This window comes from Carassius carassius, chromosome 6 (genome assembly GCF_963082965.1).
Source record: "Carassius carassius chromosome 6, fCarCar2.1, whole genome shotgun sequence".
Lineage (NCBI taxonomy): Eukaryota > Metazoa > Chordata > Actinopteri > Cypriniformes > Cyprinidae > Carassius > Carassius carassius.
Window position 1 is genome coordinate 1,078,106 of NC_081760.1, and position 14,756 is coordinate 1,092,861.

The window sequence follows — 14,756 nt, forward strand, 5'->3', positions numbered from 1 at the left end:
TTGTGCGCTTGCTCACTCAGATTTTAATATAGATTATTTTTTAGAATCATTTAACATTTAGCCTACTAATAACATTACAGTAATTATTATCTACATTTATTTTTTTATCTATCAATTATTATCTACATCTAAAAAAAATTGCTACATTTCTTCTTATTAAGTGTTCTTAAGTATCTTTTTTCTTTTGAAAATCGTATTATTTTACAAAAGCAGAGTTCTTCCATCTATTTTCATGTTAAATAGTTATACATTTTTATTTAGTTGTGCATTTTTTGTGTGTTTTATTACCTTTCATTTGATAGCTGTTAGCCTACATGAGTCTTCTTTCACATTTAGGCTCAAACAGAGACATGCAGTGGAACACTTTAACACACATTAATACAAGTTTCTCGTCTATTTATATGTAACATTCAGATTGTGGAAAAACATTTGCCTTACTGAACTTACCGTGTTCATTTATTGCTGTTAAATGAGACTGATGTGTGACACACTTAATGTGACTCAAACAGCAGCATTTAAATGGAAGAATCGTTCACAGCAAGGAGCAGAGAAGATCATGTTTCAGAAATATGTTTTTGTAATTGTAATTTCAACATAACTGATTATTTTATGTTTTTCTGAAATATATATTTTTAAATATTCAGGCTGAATTTTTTTAAACAAACACCAGAGGGCAGCAGACCATCACTTACTGTGCATCAAGGCCCTTTTTTTTTGGCAAATCTTTTTTTTGCAAGTTTTGTTTGCAAATCACTAATAATAATTAAAAAAAAAACAGTTTAACAACAAGTATAAGCAAAAACTCTATACATACATAGTGTATGAAGCCTTTCTCTGAATCTCTTCCCTATACTTAATAAAAGTCTCCTAAAATCATGAAGAAACAGACAGTTTTGACATGTTCCAGTATCAAAGAATTATCTGCTGACCTGCCAGGAAAGCCCTCTGTTTTATAAAAAAAATTGAAAATGTTCAAAATTTATACAGTATGTTGGTGCTTGTAAATAATCGTTAAATGAACTTGTTTGTTTAAAGGTGCTGTATGTCATATATGCTGAACCAGATCTTTATTTAGATTTATTTATTATTATTATTTATTTTATTTATATAGATTTCAGAAAAGTATGACCTATACAAATTGTGTAAATCTGATGGAAAACAGGTGAATTTTCAAATACATTTAAAATAATAATAATAAATGTGTGGATACTGTGTACTAGTGGCGCCATCTAGTGGTTGTGTGTGTGTGGCGCACACTTAGCATTTCAGCAAGGGTCCAAAATAAACACTAGCTGAGCGCTAAACACAAGTGCAAATCACCATTGATGAGGATTTGAAACGGTGTTACTAGACAGCTAGTCAATAACTTTTTACTGTTTTCTAGCAATGCATGTTTTAGATTATAAAATGCCATAGTCTGACAAGCTAAGTTTTAGAGTGAAGCATGACACTGTGTTCTTTTATACACGAGCAGCTCATGATTTGCAGTGTCTCAGAGCAACTTGATTAAAAATTTTTGTTTCACATGAACTAAATTTCTACGATAGATAGATAGATAGATAGATAGATAGATAGATAGATAGATAGATAGATAGATAGATAGATAGATAGATAGATAGATAGATAGATAGATAGATAGATAGATAGATAGATAGATAGATGCCATTTATGCATTAAGGATTTCAGTCGCTGTACTTGTTTAGTAGGATTTTTCAAGAACCGGTTAAGGCTATTTTTAAAACCAGTCAAAAAAGTTTTAATAGATTTGTCATTTATTTTTACTATTTACTTATTTTTGCTTATTGCAGTGTAAATTAGCACGACCGGTCAGTTGTCAGCATGTCAGGCCTGATTTTTTAATGAACAGAATTTCCATAGGGATCGTAGGGTATGATGTAATAGTTTCAGGACTCTTTTGAAGTGAGCTATCAGCACAAAACCACACTGTCTTCCTGGAGCAGTGACCGTGATGAAGCTGATGGTGTGGTGTGATGATATCAGGAGGTGGTTCTTTAAAACAATGACCCGCTCACATTAGTAAGGTTTGCATCTGTACCGATAGGGATAGGGCCAATTTGACTATTGGTTAACTATTGTTTTGGTTCACAAATGTCAGAAGAGAAATACTTCCTGATTGACCACATTCCTGCATGACACCCTGACTTTGTCAACACACCTAATGAAAAAAAGAGACGTCACTTTTACCAGGAGTTGTGCTTCCTCTCACACATTTGAATCAGAAGGTGGGGAATGAGTCCATTTACTGTGCTCTCTGATATGCAGGTAAGACTATATATTTCCAATAATATTCTTAATATGTAATTGTAGCTAAGTGTATTATTTATCTTTTATACATGTAAATAATACAGGGATTTAAATCATAATCAACTCAAAACACAAATCCTGTTATAAGTGGGGTAGGTTATTACACTTTCTTTCTCTCTCTCACACACACACACACACACACACACACACACACACAGTGAGAGCAGAAACTGAACCCAGCAGGTGAGTTTGAGGACAGTTATCGGTCAGTAGACAACTACAACAAAGCTGTCTTTGGTAAAAGAGTCATTGTGTTTTGAGTTCACTTTCATTACCTGAGGAAAGTTAAACAGTTTCTGTAAATACATGATGCTGTCGGGAGAATCAAAAATGCTATTTTTGTGTAGTGAAACATGCTGGTCTTGTTCGGCAAGCTTTGTAGTTTAGTTAAAAGGTTAAAATATGCAGAAAATGTGTTCAAAAGTGAAAGGGAGACACAAATGAATCCTGTGAAACTAGGAACCTGCTGTAAGAGCTGTTCGACTGGACCTGAGTAATCGTAATGCTGAGCCACATTTCATGAAAAACTACATGTTGTCATTGTAGCTCTAGTTCTGTCCTTCAGCTCTGCTCTTTAAAACAGGTTGATCAGGAATACACCACAGCATCAGCTGCCAGCTGTGATTGAGAGGATTTAGATGCTGAATGAAGCATTCACAGATAAAATTGTGCTTATGCTTTATGCTTTGTGTTTCGCAGACCGCTCAGAAAGAAAAAAACCAGAACACCTACGTATAAGGTAAGATGGAAACACAATATCCTCAGACAACATTTGAGTACTTCATATTAGATGTAAATCAGGACTTTCAAATCAATTAATTGTGATTAACCGCATCCAAATATGTATATAAAAAAACGCAATTTTTGTTTTGGATGCGATTAATCACAATGAATTGATTTGGCAGCCCAATTTAAAAAAAAAAAGTGAACATGAAAAAAGATTTAAGTTTGAAAGTGCGATAAGAATAATTCGATACAATCTGTAGATTAGAAGGCATTTGAGAATTATATTTCCAAGGCAGTCACATTTACAGAAAGCAGAATAAAGAAAATTCTCAAAATGTTAATTTATGTTACAAAGTTTGAAGTGAGCAAATCATGACATCATTTCCTTTTTTTCTTTTTTTTTGGGGGGGGCGAAAAACCCTATGAGGAAACACTCACATATGGACAAATTAAGAGTACTCTAACATGCAGGCAATGCATAATAGTGTTGCTTTAATTAGCGGCAACAAATTCATGAAATTTTATAACAGTGCCTCATTAAACAAATCAATGTTTTAAATCACTGTTTAATGTCAACAGCGAAAGGCCTGTGACATAATGGATAGTTGTGCTTATTTCTTGCTGAGCTGATGATGCTGTACAGTGGGAGACATCAAGGGTGTGAATCAAACTTTTATCAGCTGGTTTTCATTTAAAGCAGAGCTCAAGCTTCCTTTGAGAGTCTTGACTCTCTCTCACACTCACTCTGAGCTTATGACACATCACTTCAGCTATGCAGAAAACCTCCACATAGTGAGGAAGTGAATGCAAGTCTTCAGCTTGAAAGATTAAAAAGCTATTACCAATGAACACTAGTTTTTGGAAGGGATGCTGTTATTTGCTCTAAAGTCTACTAATCTAAGGTATGAAATAGACGCCTTTGGTGTCTCTTTAGGTCTTGTGCATTACTCAGTTGTCCTGCGTTTGCTGTCTTTTTGACACTGTAGTTTTAGTATTATTGTCAGATGCATTCAGATGCAACCTGGTCAAAGCAGCATATTGTACTAGTTGAAATAAGCAACTAGTTGTAAAGATGACATTAAATTGAGATGTAGAGTATGTAAAGCAAAGTTTTATAATAATGCAATAAAAGTTAACATTTTGTGTGTGAGAAATAACTGTCACTGTTATCTGCTGAAGATATTGTGGTGATAAAAAAAATGTTAGGTTTAATAGTACATGGATATACAGATTTTCAAATAATTGTATCTCGGCCAAATATTATCCTATCATAACAAACTATACATCAATGGAAAACTTATTTATTCAGCTTTCAGATGACATATAAGTCTCAATTTTGAAAAATTTACCCTTATGACTCTTTTTGTGCTCCACGGTCACAAATAGATACTGATATGTTGCCTGTAATTTGTGCTTCCCATGTTCTGTTCTCTAGGACTGTATATGTCCTGCACACTTGTGATGTGTTTGCTTGGTTTGATGCTTGCTTTCGAGTAATTCTCTTTTCTCGTGCTTCAGCTCCCACTATCCTAAAAGCAGGTGATCAAGGAGAAGACCAAGGAGCAGGTTGCTACACCTTTACCATCTCCACAACATCTCCATCTCAACAACCTTTGCCACACAGACTGACTCACTAGAGGAGAATGTGACACATTCAGATTCCATCCAACATCCCGGCGGAGGTTAGTCCACACTGACAAGGTTTTGATTGCGCAAACCAGAAATTATTTCACTTATGCTTCACTTATCAGGCTGCAGGCAAATCGGATGTAGTCACACCTTGATGAATACTGTTATGAATACTTCTGGAATTTCTGTCACCAGTTTTGACGTTATCGTTGTGTGTAGAATTTTCGCTTCAATTTGAAAACTGTCCATGGGAATTAATGGGAATGTAAGGGAATAAACTTAGCCTATAACAGGAAATTTAAATCTAGTTAAAAAAAAACTTGCAGCATAGTAATTTAATGCAAATTCATTTGAATTTCTGTCCTTAATCACATGCATGGATTATTTCTAGAATCTGCAGGTCTTTTAAAGTCACACTACGGCATTTGTGCAGTCAATGAAGTTTTGATGATATTATTAGTAAATCAAGCTAAATGTATGATAACTAACACCATTTCAGTTACATTTTAAGATGCTTTTACGATTCCAGAATTATTCCAATTCCATAGCTGAATTTACCAGAAATCTTCCAACCCTAGTGTCACGTTAGGAGTGATGCAAAAGACAATTTAATATCCGATTTGAACAGTCAGAGCATCCGGATTGAGACACATCTGTAAAAATGGAATTGAAATTGCATTTTTAAATCACCTGCATATAATGAAATACGATTTCATTGGTTTTGTTTACATTTTTTTTATTTTTTTTGCTGTTCAGACTTTCAAAAATCCATCTGGATAATATCTGGATATGGCAAAAATCTGATTTGTGCTGGCAGTTTGAACAAAATTTTCCTGTTTAGTCTTTTACAGTTCCAAAAAAAAAAAAAAAAAACCCACCTCGGCCATCATTGCCTTGCAACCCCTCTAACACCACTGCAAGACGGCTGAGAAGTTTGTCCTGTATAGCACCTGTGGAGACTTCTGATGCTCATTCAGGCGAGTATCTGCAGGAACTCTTAGATGTCTTCAGCTCAGAACCTCAAAGTGAACTGAGTTACAGACGAACCAATCTAAAGAGAACCAAAGTGAGAACATGACCTCCTTTCAAAACGACCGCAACATCCGGTCAAAAATACAGGCCTTTGAAAGCCAATCAAACACAGAGAACGATGATACGTCTATGCCTTTCGCCCGTCCTCGCAAGGTTTTCACCAAACCACCTCCACTGGCACCAAAACCTTCTATTACCCTCCGACCCTCATTCAAAAAGCCCAAAGAAGAGCAGGTTTCAGAGTTTGACAGTCACTTATACGAAGAGGTCGACTCGCCTCCTATGCCAGCGCCAAAACCTCAACTTTTCAAAAAACCATCGTTATACTCAAGAGATGACTCCGACTCTCAGTCTCCGTTCAGGGCGGCCCTCATCCCTCCATCACGACCTTCACTGGTCAGAGAAAAGAATATACCTTCCCAGGATGAGGAAGTAGTATCGAAAGGACCTCATCTACCTCTCAGGCCCAGCAAAGACCTGATGAACCCCAACAATCACAACTCCACAGCACTTCTGTCTACCATTACATCCACAAAGAACATGCTTAGCAATGACTATGTGGATGCTCCCACAAGTAAGTGCAAATATTTTTCCGTACTACAATTTAAAAATATATATTTAACAGGTATTGTTTATTAACGTATATGAATGTGTTTCCCCTCACAGACCACTCTCCCTCTAAACCTGAGCGCCAAAGAGGATTCAACTACACGGGGTCAAACAATCTGGGAATGATCCAGAGACCCACAGTCATTAGGGTCCCCAGCAAGACTGACAAAAGTGAGTATATTACCAATCATCTGAGGAAGCTGGCCAAAATAAAAATCTCCATCTGGATTTAAATTAACAGTAACTCTAGAGTCTAGGATTTAATCATTATTGCAGTGATTAATGTTACTGGCATGTTATATGTTTTGCAACAAATCTTTTCCCCCTGTGAAACAGTGGTTTGTTAAGCATGATAATTTTCACATATGATTTGATCACCACAGAGTCCTGAGCTTAACTCAGTTGGAAGTCTTTAGGATGTGCTGGAGTCGATTTTACAGAACGCTTTGACTCATTGTCAATACAAGACCGCAGCAAATAATTCAATGCAACTCTTGCTGGAAATAAATGCTTTGATGATGCATAACATTGTTGAAACAATTCCACAGTGAATGCACAATATAATCAAAGCTAAAGGCGGTCCAATGAAATATGTGTCCCTGGAGCACAAAAAAGCAGTCTTAAGTCTCTGGGGTATATTTGTAACAATAGCCAAAAAAAACATTGTATGGGTCAAAATTATAGATTTTTCTTTTATGCCAAAAATCGTTAGGATATTAAGTAAAGATCATGTTCCATGAAGATATTTTGTAAATTTCAATTTTTGATTTAATTAATTAATTTGGTCAACTTTAAAGGGGATTTGATTTTTTTTGCACCCTCAAATTCCAGATTTTCAAGTAGTTGTATCTCGACCAAATATTGTCAGATCCTAATAAAACATGTATCAATTGCAAAGCATATTTATTCAGCTTTCAGATGTTGTATACATCTCAGTTTCACAAAATTGACTCTTAAGACTGGTTTTGTGGTCTAGGGTCACATATTAGAGTGTCCAACTTTTTTGGACAGGCAGTGTAAAGTCGACTTCAGCACTTTCAATGGTGTTCAGGTCACGGTTGTTCTAGAAATAAAAAGCTATACACTGCTTCAGTTAGTGTTGAAAGAATCATGCAAAACATACAACATGATCCATTCCTAGACTCTGCAGTATTTGCTTATTTAAATCCAAATGGCGACTTTTTTGGACCAGACAGTTTATTAAATGCACAATGATCGGCCGCCTATTTGTACAGTGTTTTTACAGTGTAAAACTAGAAAAGTAATGCCAGTGTAAGTACTGATCCCAGACTTTGAATAGTAGTGCATGTTCTGCATCGTGTAAACAGCATGATTCAAATTATTAATTGATAATCAAAATGTGATATTCTACATAAAAAAATATTTTGCATTATTGCATGGTAAATGTATGAATTTCTGCCTTTCAGAGTCTGAAGAGACGACAGAAGATCCACCTTTTTATGTGCAGAAGCCTGTGGGCGGCCTACCCACACCTGCTAAACCCTCTCTCAAAGTGAGTCCTTATACAGCCTTTCCCAGCGAGCAACAGCTGTGCAATTAATCAGTAGGAGATGAAGATAAACAGCTGTCCTAAAATGTCAGCAGAGCTCACAAGATCAGATGCCAGAATCTTTAATCTGCTGAGATTTGTGACGTCTGAAAAATAAAAATGCACTTTTCCAGAAATGTCAAAGAGAGCAGAATGGATCAACAGGGAATTTTCTTTGTTTTCCTTTACCTCTCTTTCCTCAGCCTTGAAAAATACTCTGCACGTTCATGAATGAAAGTGCTTTGTGTGCTCGATTCTGAGTATGTTAACTGATAAGTTTTACGGCCACTTCAATTCAAAGCACGCAGGAATTAAAGCGAGTCTGGCCAAGCATTAATAAGTAATGTTTACAGCTACCAAACTGAATAATAATAACAACCCTGTTTAGTATTGAAGCTATATATCCCACAATAACACACATACACTGGACAAGTTTCACACCTGCATTTGAGAAATTGTGTACAAATATGTCTGGCATAATATATAATAACCAAATATTATATTTTTTGATTTATTCTGATTTATTTCATATATACATTGTAAGTGCACAAATTATGTTTTTAAACAAAAATCTTCCCTCAAATGTTTCCCCCCCCAGGACTCCTTCAGGTTCTCATCTGATTTGTCTTTTCCACCACGGTAAATGAATCATGTATTTATTCAAGTATCAGTTTCTCTTATTCGACTTACTAAACATGCTTTCTCTTTTCAAGGCTGGTTGGTTTTGAAAGCATCAGCCAGGGATGTGTGACACTGATTTTGCATGCTGTCTGTAAATAATAATTGATAATATTTTAGACCCAGTGGAGGAAGGGTTCTGCCTCTTCGACAGCCACCCGCTAAAACCGGCCCGGGACGACCTCCTCCTCCACGGAAAGATGGCTCCCTACGTCGGCCCTCAGATTCAGGATTTTCACAAACAGTGCCTTCAAAACAACAGCAACCTCAATGGCAGCAACAAAACCATAGAGCTTCGAAAAAAGGACCTGCCTTACCGCCGAGACCCAACCCTGGACACCGTCTTTACAACAGATACACCGTGAGATGTCATTTTAACGATTTAATGGTATTACAGAAGAACTCAACAAATTAATGCAACTCTACTACACTCTTCTTTTGGCTCACACAGCTTGAGATCCCCCACGGTGTTGCTGAGTTTGACTACAATGGCACTAACACTGGAGAGCTCTCCTTTCAGGTCAATACATTCACAGTAGCCCCATAATGCGATACAAATGGTTCATGCATTGGAAATTTAATGCATTTCCATTGTTAATTTCCTACAGAAAAATGAAGTCCTCGTCTTACTTGAGGATATAGACCGCAAAACTTTTGAATGCCAAGTGGGGAACGCTAAAGGGAGAGTGCAGAAAACACACATGAAGATTATCACCCCCTTAACAAATGTACCCAGCAATTCAGCACATCAGGTATTCGACATTGTTATTGACTCGGTGTTGAATAGTTGTTTTAGTAGTAAGTACAGTAAGTGTATTATCTGTCTTGGGATGTCGACACGCTAACATTGCTCTCAATGTGTTTCTACAGAAAAACCATTCTTTTAGTGGCATGGTGGAAAACACTGGATCTCTGCGAGTGCAAGCCCTGTATGACTTCACTCCAGGTGAATACAGATAGACAGTTGTGTTCTGTGTAAGAAAGCAAAGGTCCGTTTTCCAAGGAAAGCATCATTTAAAGGGATAGGTCCCTTTAAATGGCTACCGTCACTTTAAGAGTCACGAAAAAGCTCTTCAAGGAACACAAAATTAATAGCCATGGCTCCTGATGATATTTTGAGGTCTTATGAAGCGAAACAATCAGTCTGTGCAAGAAACTGAACATTATTACTTGTAATCCAGAGATAGACCCAAGTGCAGTTTTATGCAACATAAACATGAACTTAATACAAACTAAACAAATGCTTGGCTTGACATGACGTGGAATAAACATGAACTTAAGCATGGTTATAAACACACCAACAGTGGCTACATGAACTGACTCAATTAACTAGTTTATGCAATCACACAATTACATAATATATGTATATATATATATATATAAATCTGTGTATCTCTTTTTCAATCAGTGTCAGAGGCGGTTGTGTAGCTGCTCCTGTAATGATCATATGTTGTCCTGTGTTTGTGTCTCAGAGAGGACTGGAGAGCTGGCATTAAATGCCGGTGATGTGGTGTCTAATGTAGAACAGCTGGACAGTGAGTGGTACATGGGAACATGTAGAAACGTCACTGGAATCTTCCCCATTAACTACGTTAAGACTCTGGTAAATATTGTATGGGGAGTTTGTTAGTTTGTTATATATTCATTTTTTTGTGTGTGAGAGAACTATTACATAAATGTGACCCCGGAGCACAAAAGCAGTCTTGAGTCTCTGGGGTATATTTGTAGCAATAGCCAAAAATACATCGTATGGGTCCAAATTGTTGATTTTTATTTTATGCCATAAATCATTAGGATATTAAGTAAAGATCATGTTCCATGAAGATATTTTTTACTTTCCTATCATAAATATATCAAAACTTAATTTTTGATTAGTAATATGCATTGCTAAGAACTTCAGTTGAGCAACTTTAAAGATGATTTTCTCAGAATTTCTCTCCCTCAGATTCCAAATAGTTGCATCTCAGACAAATATTGTCTTATTATAACAAACCACACATCAATGAAAAGCTTATTTATTCAGCTTTCATGCAGTTTTCACATGTACAGTATATAATAAAATATTGGTATTTCGTCCTTATAATTGTGATTATTGCCTGTCAGTTCAGTGACCTTCTCAACAAACAATCCTATAACTGTTATGCAATAATCTGTTCAACTGTTATTCTTCGTAGTTAAAGTGGTCCTGTTATGTTTTTGTATCCCACATATGCATGCAACCCCATTACTGCATACAGTAGTCTGTTTTTAATGGAAGTAGTAAAACTAAAAAACAAACCATACTGTTACTTGCTAGATCCTAATCAGTGATATGCTATTTAGGCTAAACCTGTTACTCATTCTGATGCAATTTGCTCACATTGTTAAATTGCTTAAATAAATGTATGTTTAAAAAAAGAAAACGCCAAAATCACTCTTTTATGATCTTTTATTATTTCTAATAATGTCTCAAATTATGGTAACAGGGTTGCAAAAATCTTGGCTCGTGTTATTTATTTATTGAGATTGAGGGGCAACATTTTCTGAAGGTTAAGCATGTATGTTCAGTGCTGATGAAACTGATAAATAACTACCATCACTAATAAACTTTCTTTATTTGTTTTTTTTTCAGAACAAGCCTGGTACATCCGCACCAGTATCCAGCAATGAATGGCAAACCAAACCATCTCCTGAGCCTGTCAGGTACGTCACCCTCACAGGATTCGATTGTGAAAGCTCAAACACAAATTAATATAACTTAAAATCTGAAGTACTAGAGTCCAGATTATATGACAATGACTAGACTCATTTTTTAAATGCCTGTGTTTTCTTCAGAGGCCCAAGGTGTGTCGGAAGGTTTGACTTTGAAGGAGAGCAGAGCGATGAGCTCTCGTTCTCTGAAGGTGATGTGATTCGGCTTAAAGAGTATGTGGGAGACGAGTGGGCTCGTGGGGAACTGAACGGCCAAGTTGGTATTTTCCCTCTTAACTTTGTGGAAGTGCTTGAGGATCTCCCTCCAGCCCCGGTGCAGAAATCTGCTCCTAATAAGTTTGCACTGCCTGGTAAGAGCACAAAACAATCTATCTATGAATTATTCACATTTTACTTTAAGTTAAAAAAAAATTTGATCTTATGGATTTTTTTTCATTATATATATATATATTATATATATTATTTCCATATATATAATATATGGAATATATATATATATATATATTTTTTTTTTTTTTAAAGTCAGAATTGGAATATATAAAGGTCATAACAAAAAAAGTTAAAGTTATTTGCAAAGAATGCAATGCTTAGAAAAAAGTGCAATTATGTTGATTAGGGTGCTTCTTTTGGTACTCTCTCTTAAAAATGTCCAGCAGCAGATCTGGAGAATTCTGTCTTTTTTAAATCCTTGCATATGTTTGCTTACACAATGCCTTTAATCTGGGTTGTGTTTTATTTCTTAGGAATGGCCGGTTCATCTAACACTCGAATGTCTTACAAAGCCAGTAAGGTATCCATCTCCATCTCCCCACCTGTTACACTGAATCTTTCCTGTAGTGAACAGCGCTTAAAGTCGGCATGAAATAAAAAATCTAAATAATTGTTTTAGAAATGCATTTTATAGATCGTTTTGTGGACAATACATTCATGCATATAAATCTGCATATATATATATATATATATATAAATGCATTTAATACACTAGCTTTAATCTTTTTCTATTCTATGTTTTCTTTTTATTTATTATATTATTTAAAAGCCCTTGCTACGTGTACTGTGTTAACCTGAGACTTGTTATAGCACTTATATATCATTGCTCTTTTTATTGTTTTTGATTGCTTCCACTGTCCTCATCTGTAAGTCGCTTTGGATAAAAGTGTCTGCTAAATGACTAAATGTAAATGTAAATGCTTAACACTTAAGAGTGCAATGCTCTGCAATGCACTTTTTGAATAATTCATTACACTTTAATGTACATCACAGTATGGAAGAAAAGATCTGTCTCTATTTGTTTACTTTAAAAGCACAGTTGTAATTACTTCTGGCATTTTAAACCTGTATGACTTTATTCTGTGAAACACAAAAGGTTTAAAAGACTATAGATGCAATAAATAAATCTGGTCTCTCTGATTAAAGTTGCACATAATACATCCAACATATAGAGCTGTTTACATTTTGCAACAGTATAAAAATCTTATATAAAAAAATATAAAATGTAAAAAAGATCCAAGCTTTTATTGTTTGTCTACAGGCTGAATGTAAGAGTGAAGAGTGGGCCGTGGCGCTGTATGACTTCACAGCAGAGACGGAGGACGATCTGGCCTTCCAGCAGGGAGACAGGATCCTGGTCACTGCTCACATAGACGATGAATGGTGGAGCGGACGGATAAATAGCAGAGAAGGCTTCTTTCCCAAAGCCTTTGTTGAGATTGTTACAGGTCGGCTTATGAAGTGACTGCAGGACCTCTAGTGGACAGGAGCAGGAAATACACTTTTCAGAACTTTGCATGCTGTTTAAATAATGATAAGCTTTTTAATTTGTCTTTTTGTTTTCTGTGCAGGTGGGAGAAATCGGTAAGAGGTGACCTCAGAAGCAGTGTTTGTCTTCTCTCGTTTTCATATCCGCTTTGTTTGTCTAATATATATTTATTGTTAATATTCCAAATCCTCTGTCTGCTAAAAATCTATTCATGAACTGCTATGGGAGTTACTTCTTTTTTGTGTCTCATATGTGTTTACACTCCGTTTAAAAATCTGTAAAAATATGCCACATTTTGCACTTCATTGCATTGTGTTTTAGGGTTAATGAATAAAAAATAATGGATAATGTCCCTGTAAAAAGCTGCCAGTATTTATTGTTATATTACAGATTTATTTCTTACAGTGTACTCTACTTCAGCTTACTTTTCTGTATACAGTATTACTGGTTTTATATACAGGGGAAAAATAGTATGTATCCTTTTACAGATTTAAGTATATTTAAACACAATGGAAAAAACGTGCAATGCCATATTGTACAAATGGGATATATTTCAGGGGTGAAATATTGGGGGGGACTTGTCATTAGTGTCTGAGGTGGTTCCAGCCCAGTTTAATAGTTTAATTGAGTACAAATCTGTAAAAATATATATATATTTTTTTCTCACAGTACAGATCCATTTTCATGTATTTTTTCTGAAACTCACAACATGCCCATAAAGGGGAAACACTTACAAAACCTGCATTTATTAACCTCTGACACATTAGTTTGATGCTATAATTGTGGTTTGACATCAGGCATTTTCATTAAGTTGAGTCCAAAAGAGACTCATTTGTGACCAGACACCACAAAACCAGTCATAAGTCTCTGGGGTATATTTGTAAAAATAGCCAAAAATACATTGTATAGGTCAAAATAATAGTTTTTTCTTTTATACAAAAAAATAATAATTAGTGTATTAGGCATAGATCTTGTCCCATGAAGATATTTTGTTAAGTTTCCTACCATAAATATCAAAACTTAATTCTTGATCAGTAATATGCATTGCTAAGAACTTCCTCTGGACAAGTTTAAAGACAATTTTCTCAATATTTAGATTTTTTTGTGCACCCTCAGATTCCAGATTTGCAAATGCAATCTCGGCCCAAAATGGTCAGATCCTTATAAACCATACATCAAATGAAAGCTTATTCAAAAATTGACTGGTTTTGTGCTCCTGGGTCACATTTACGGCAAAGACATACTTTTGCATAATGGAAATAGGCTCCTAAAATATTGGAAGTTGCTGGCTGCCCTCTCTTTTTCTTTTAACCTATTAACTGTCACCCGCCCCCTCTGTGGGACGCCTACATTTACTTCACTAGATTACAATGAAATCTAATCTTGACAAACTATATATCATTGGAAAGGTCTAAGACTCCCAAATATATATTTTACCAATGTATTTTGTTAAAAATTATGTAGGAAAAGTAATCGATTAATTTATGACAAGAGTGCACCCTCAAAAATCTACATCATAACAGGAGTTTTGAGCTTTGTTAAAAAAAAACAAAAAACACATTTTAGAAATCAGAAATTATACATCAACTGAAAACTTAAATCTCAAAATTCATCCTTTAAAACCCATTTTAAAATTAGACATTGCATTACCATGTAAATGGTACATCAATATATTACAAAATATTTTAATTCATGAATTATAAAATTTTTAGTTTGGATTGATTACAAAGTCAATGTTCAAAAATGTGAGTGACAGTT

At 35.3% G+C, this 14,756-nt stretch overlaps 1 protein-coding gene and 1 long non-coding RNA gene across 5 annotated transcripts; both read left to right on the forward strand.

Annotated features, from left to right (window-relative positions):
- Nucleotides 1–2,257: 2,257 nt before the first annotated feature.
- LOC132141793 (uncharacterized) lies at nt 2,258–5,624 on the forward strand. Of its 2 annotated transcripts, none has more exons than XR_009433924.1 (4): nt 2,258–2,283; nt 3,025–3,064; nt 4,570–4,733; nt 5,522–5,624. It is a non-coding gene; the product is annotated as an uncharacterized LOC132141793 (long non-coding RNA). The 2 variants fall into 2 exon arrangements; XR_009433923.1 differs by having other exon boundaries at nt 5,437–5,576.
- Nucleotides 5,625–5,635: 11 nt separating this feature from the next.
- On the forward strand, nt 5,636–13,387 carry LOC132141792 (SH3 domain-containing protein 19-like). Of its 3 annotated transcripts, none has more exons than XM_059551454.1 (14): nt 5,636–6,286; nt 6,379–6,492; nt 7,749–7,834; nt 8,469–8,509; nt 8,669–8,909; nt 9,000–9,068; nt 9,157–9,300; nt 9,419–9,494; nt 10,021–10,151; nt 11,160–11,230; nt 11,363–11,589; nt 11,983–12,029; nt 12,771–12,957; nt 13,081–13,387. In XM_059551454.1, the coding sequence occupies exons 1-14, from the start codon at nt 5,755–5,757 to the stop codon at nt 13,095–13,097; spliced, it is 1,983 nt and encodes a 660-aa protein (XP_059407437.1). In that variant the 5' UTR covers nt 5,636–5,754; the 3' UTR covers nt 13,098–13,387. The 3 variants fall into 3 exon arrangements, with proteins under 3 accessions (XP_059407437.1, XP_059407438.1, XP_059407439.1); XM_059551455.1 differs by having other exon boundaries at nt 11,166–11,230; XM_059551456.1 differs by lacking the exon at nt 13,081–13,387 and having other exon boundaries at nt 11,983–12,024; nt 12,771–12,900.
- The last annotated feature ends 1,369 nt before the right edge of the window (nt 13,388–14,756 follow it).

Excerpts from the sequence above, each read along its gene's own strand:
- LOC132141792 (XM_059551454.1), top strand. The coding sequence starts at position 5,755 with ATGACCTCCTTTCAAAACGACCGCAACATCCGGTCAAAAATACAGGCC. Across the intron at positions 6,287-6,378 it reads CTATGTGGATGCTCCCACAA|ACCACTCTCCCTCTAAACCT; the intron begins GTAAGTGCAAAT and ends TTCCCCTCACAG. Across the intron at positions 9,069-9,156 it reads CTGGAGAGCTCTCCTTTCAG|AAAAATGAAGTCCTCGTCTT; the intron begins GTCAATACATTC and ends AATTTCCTACAG.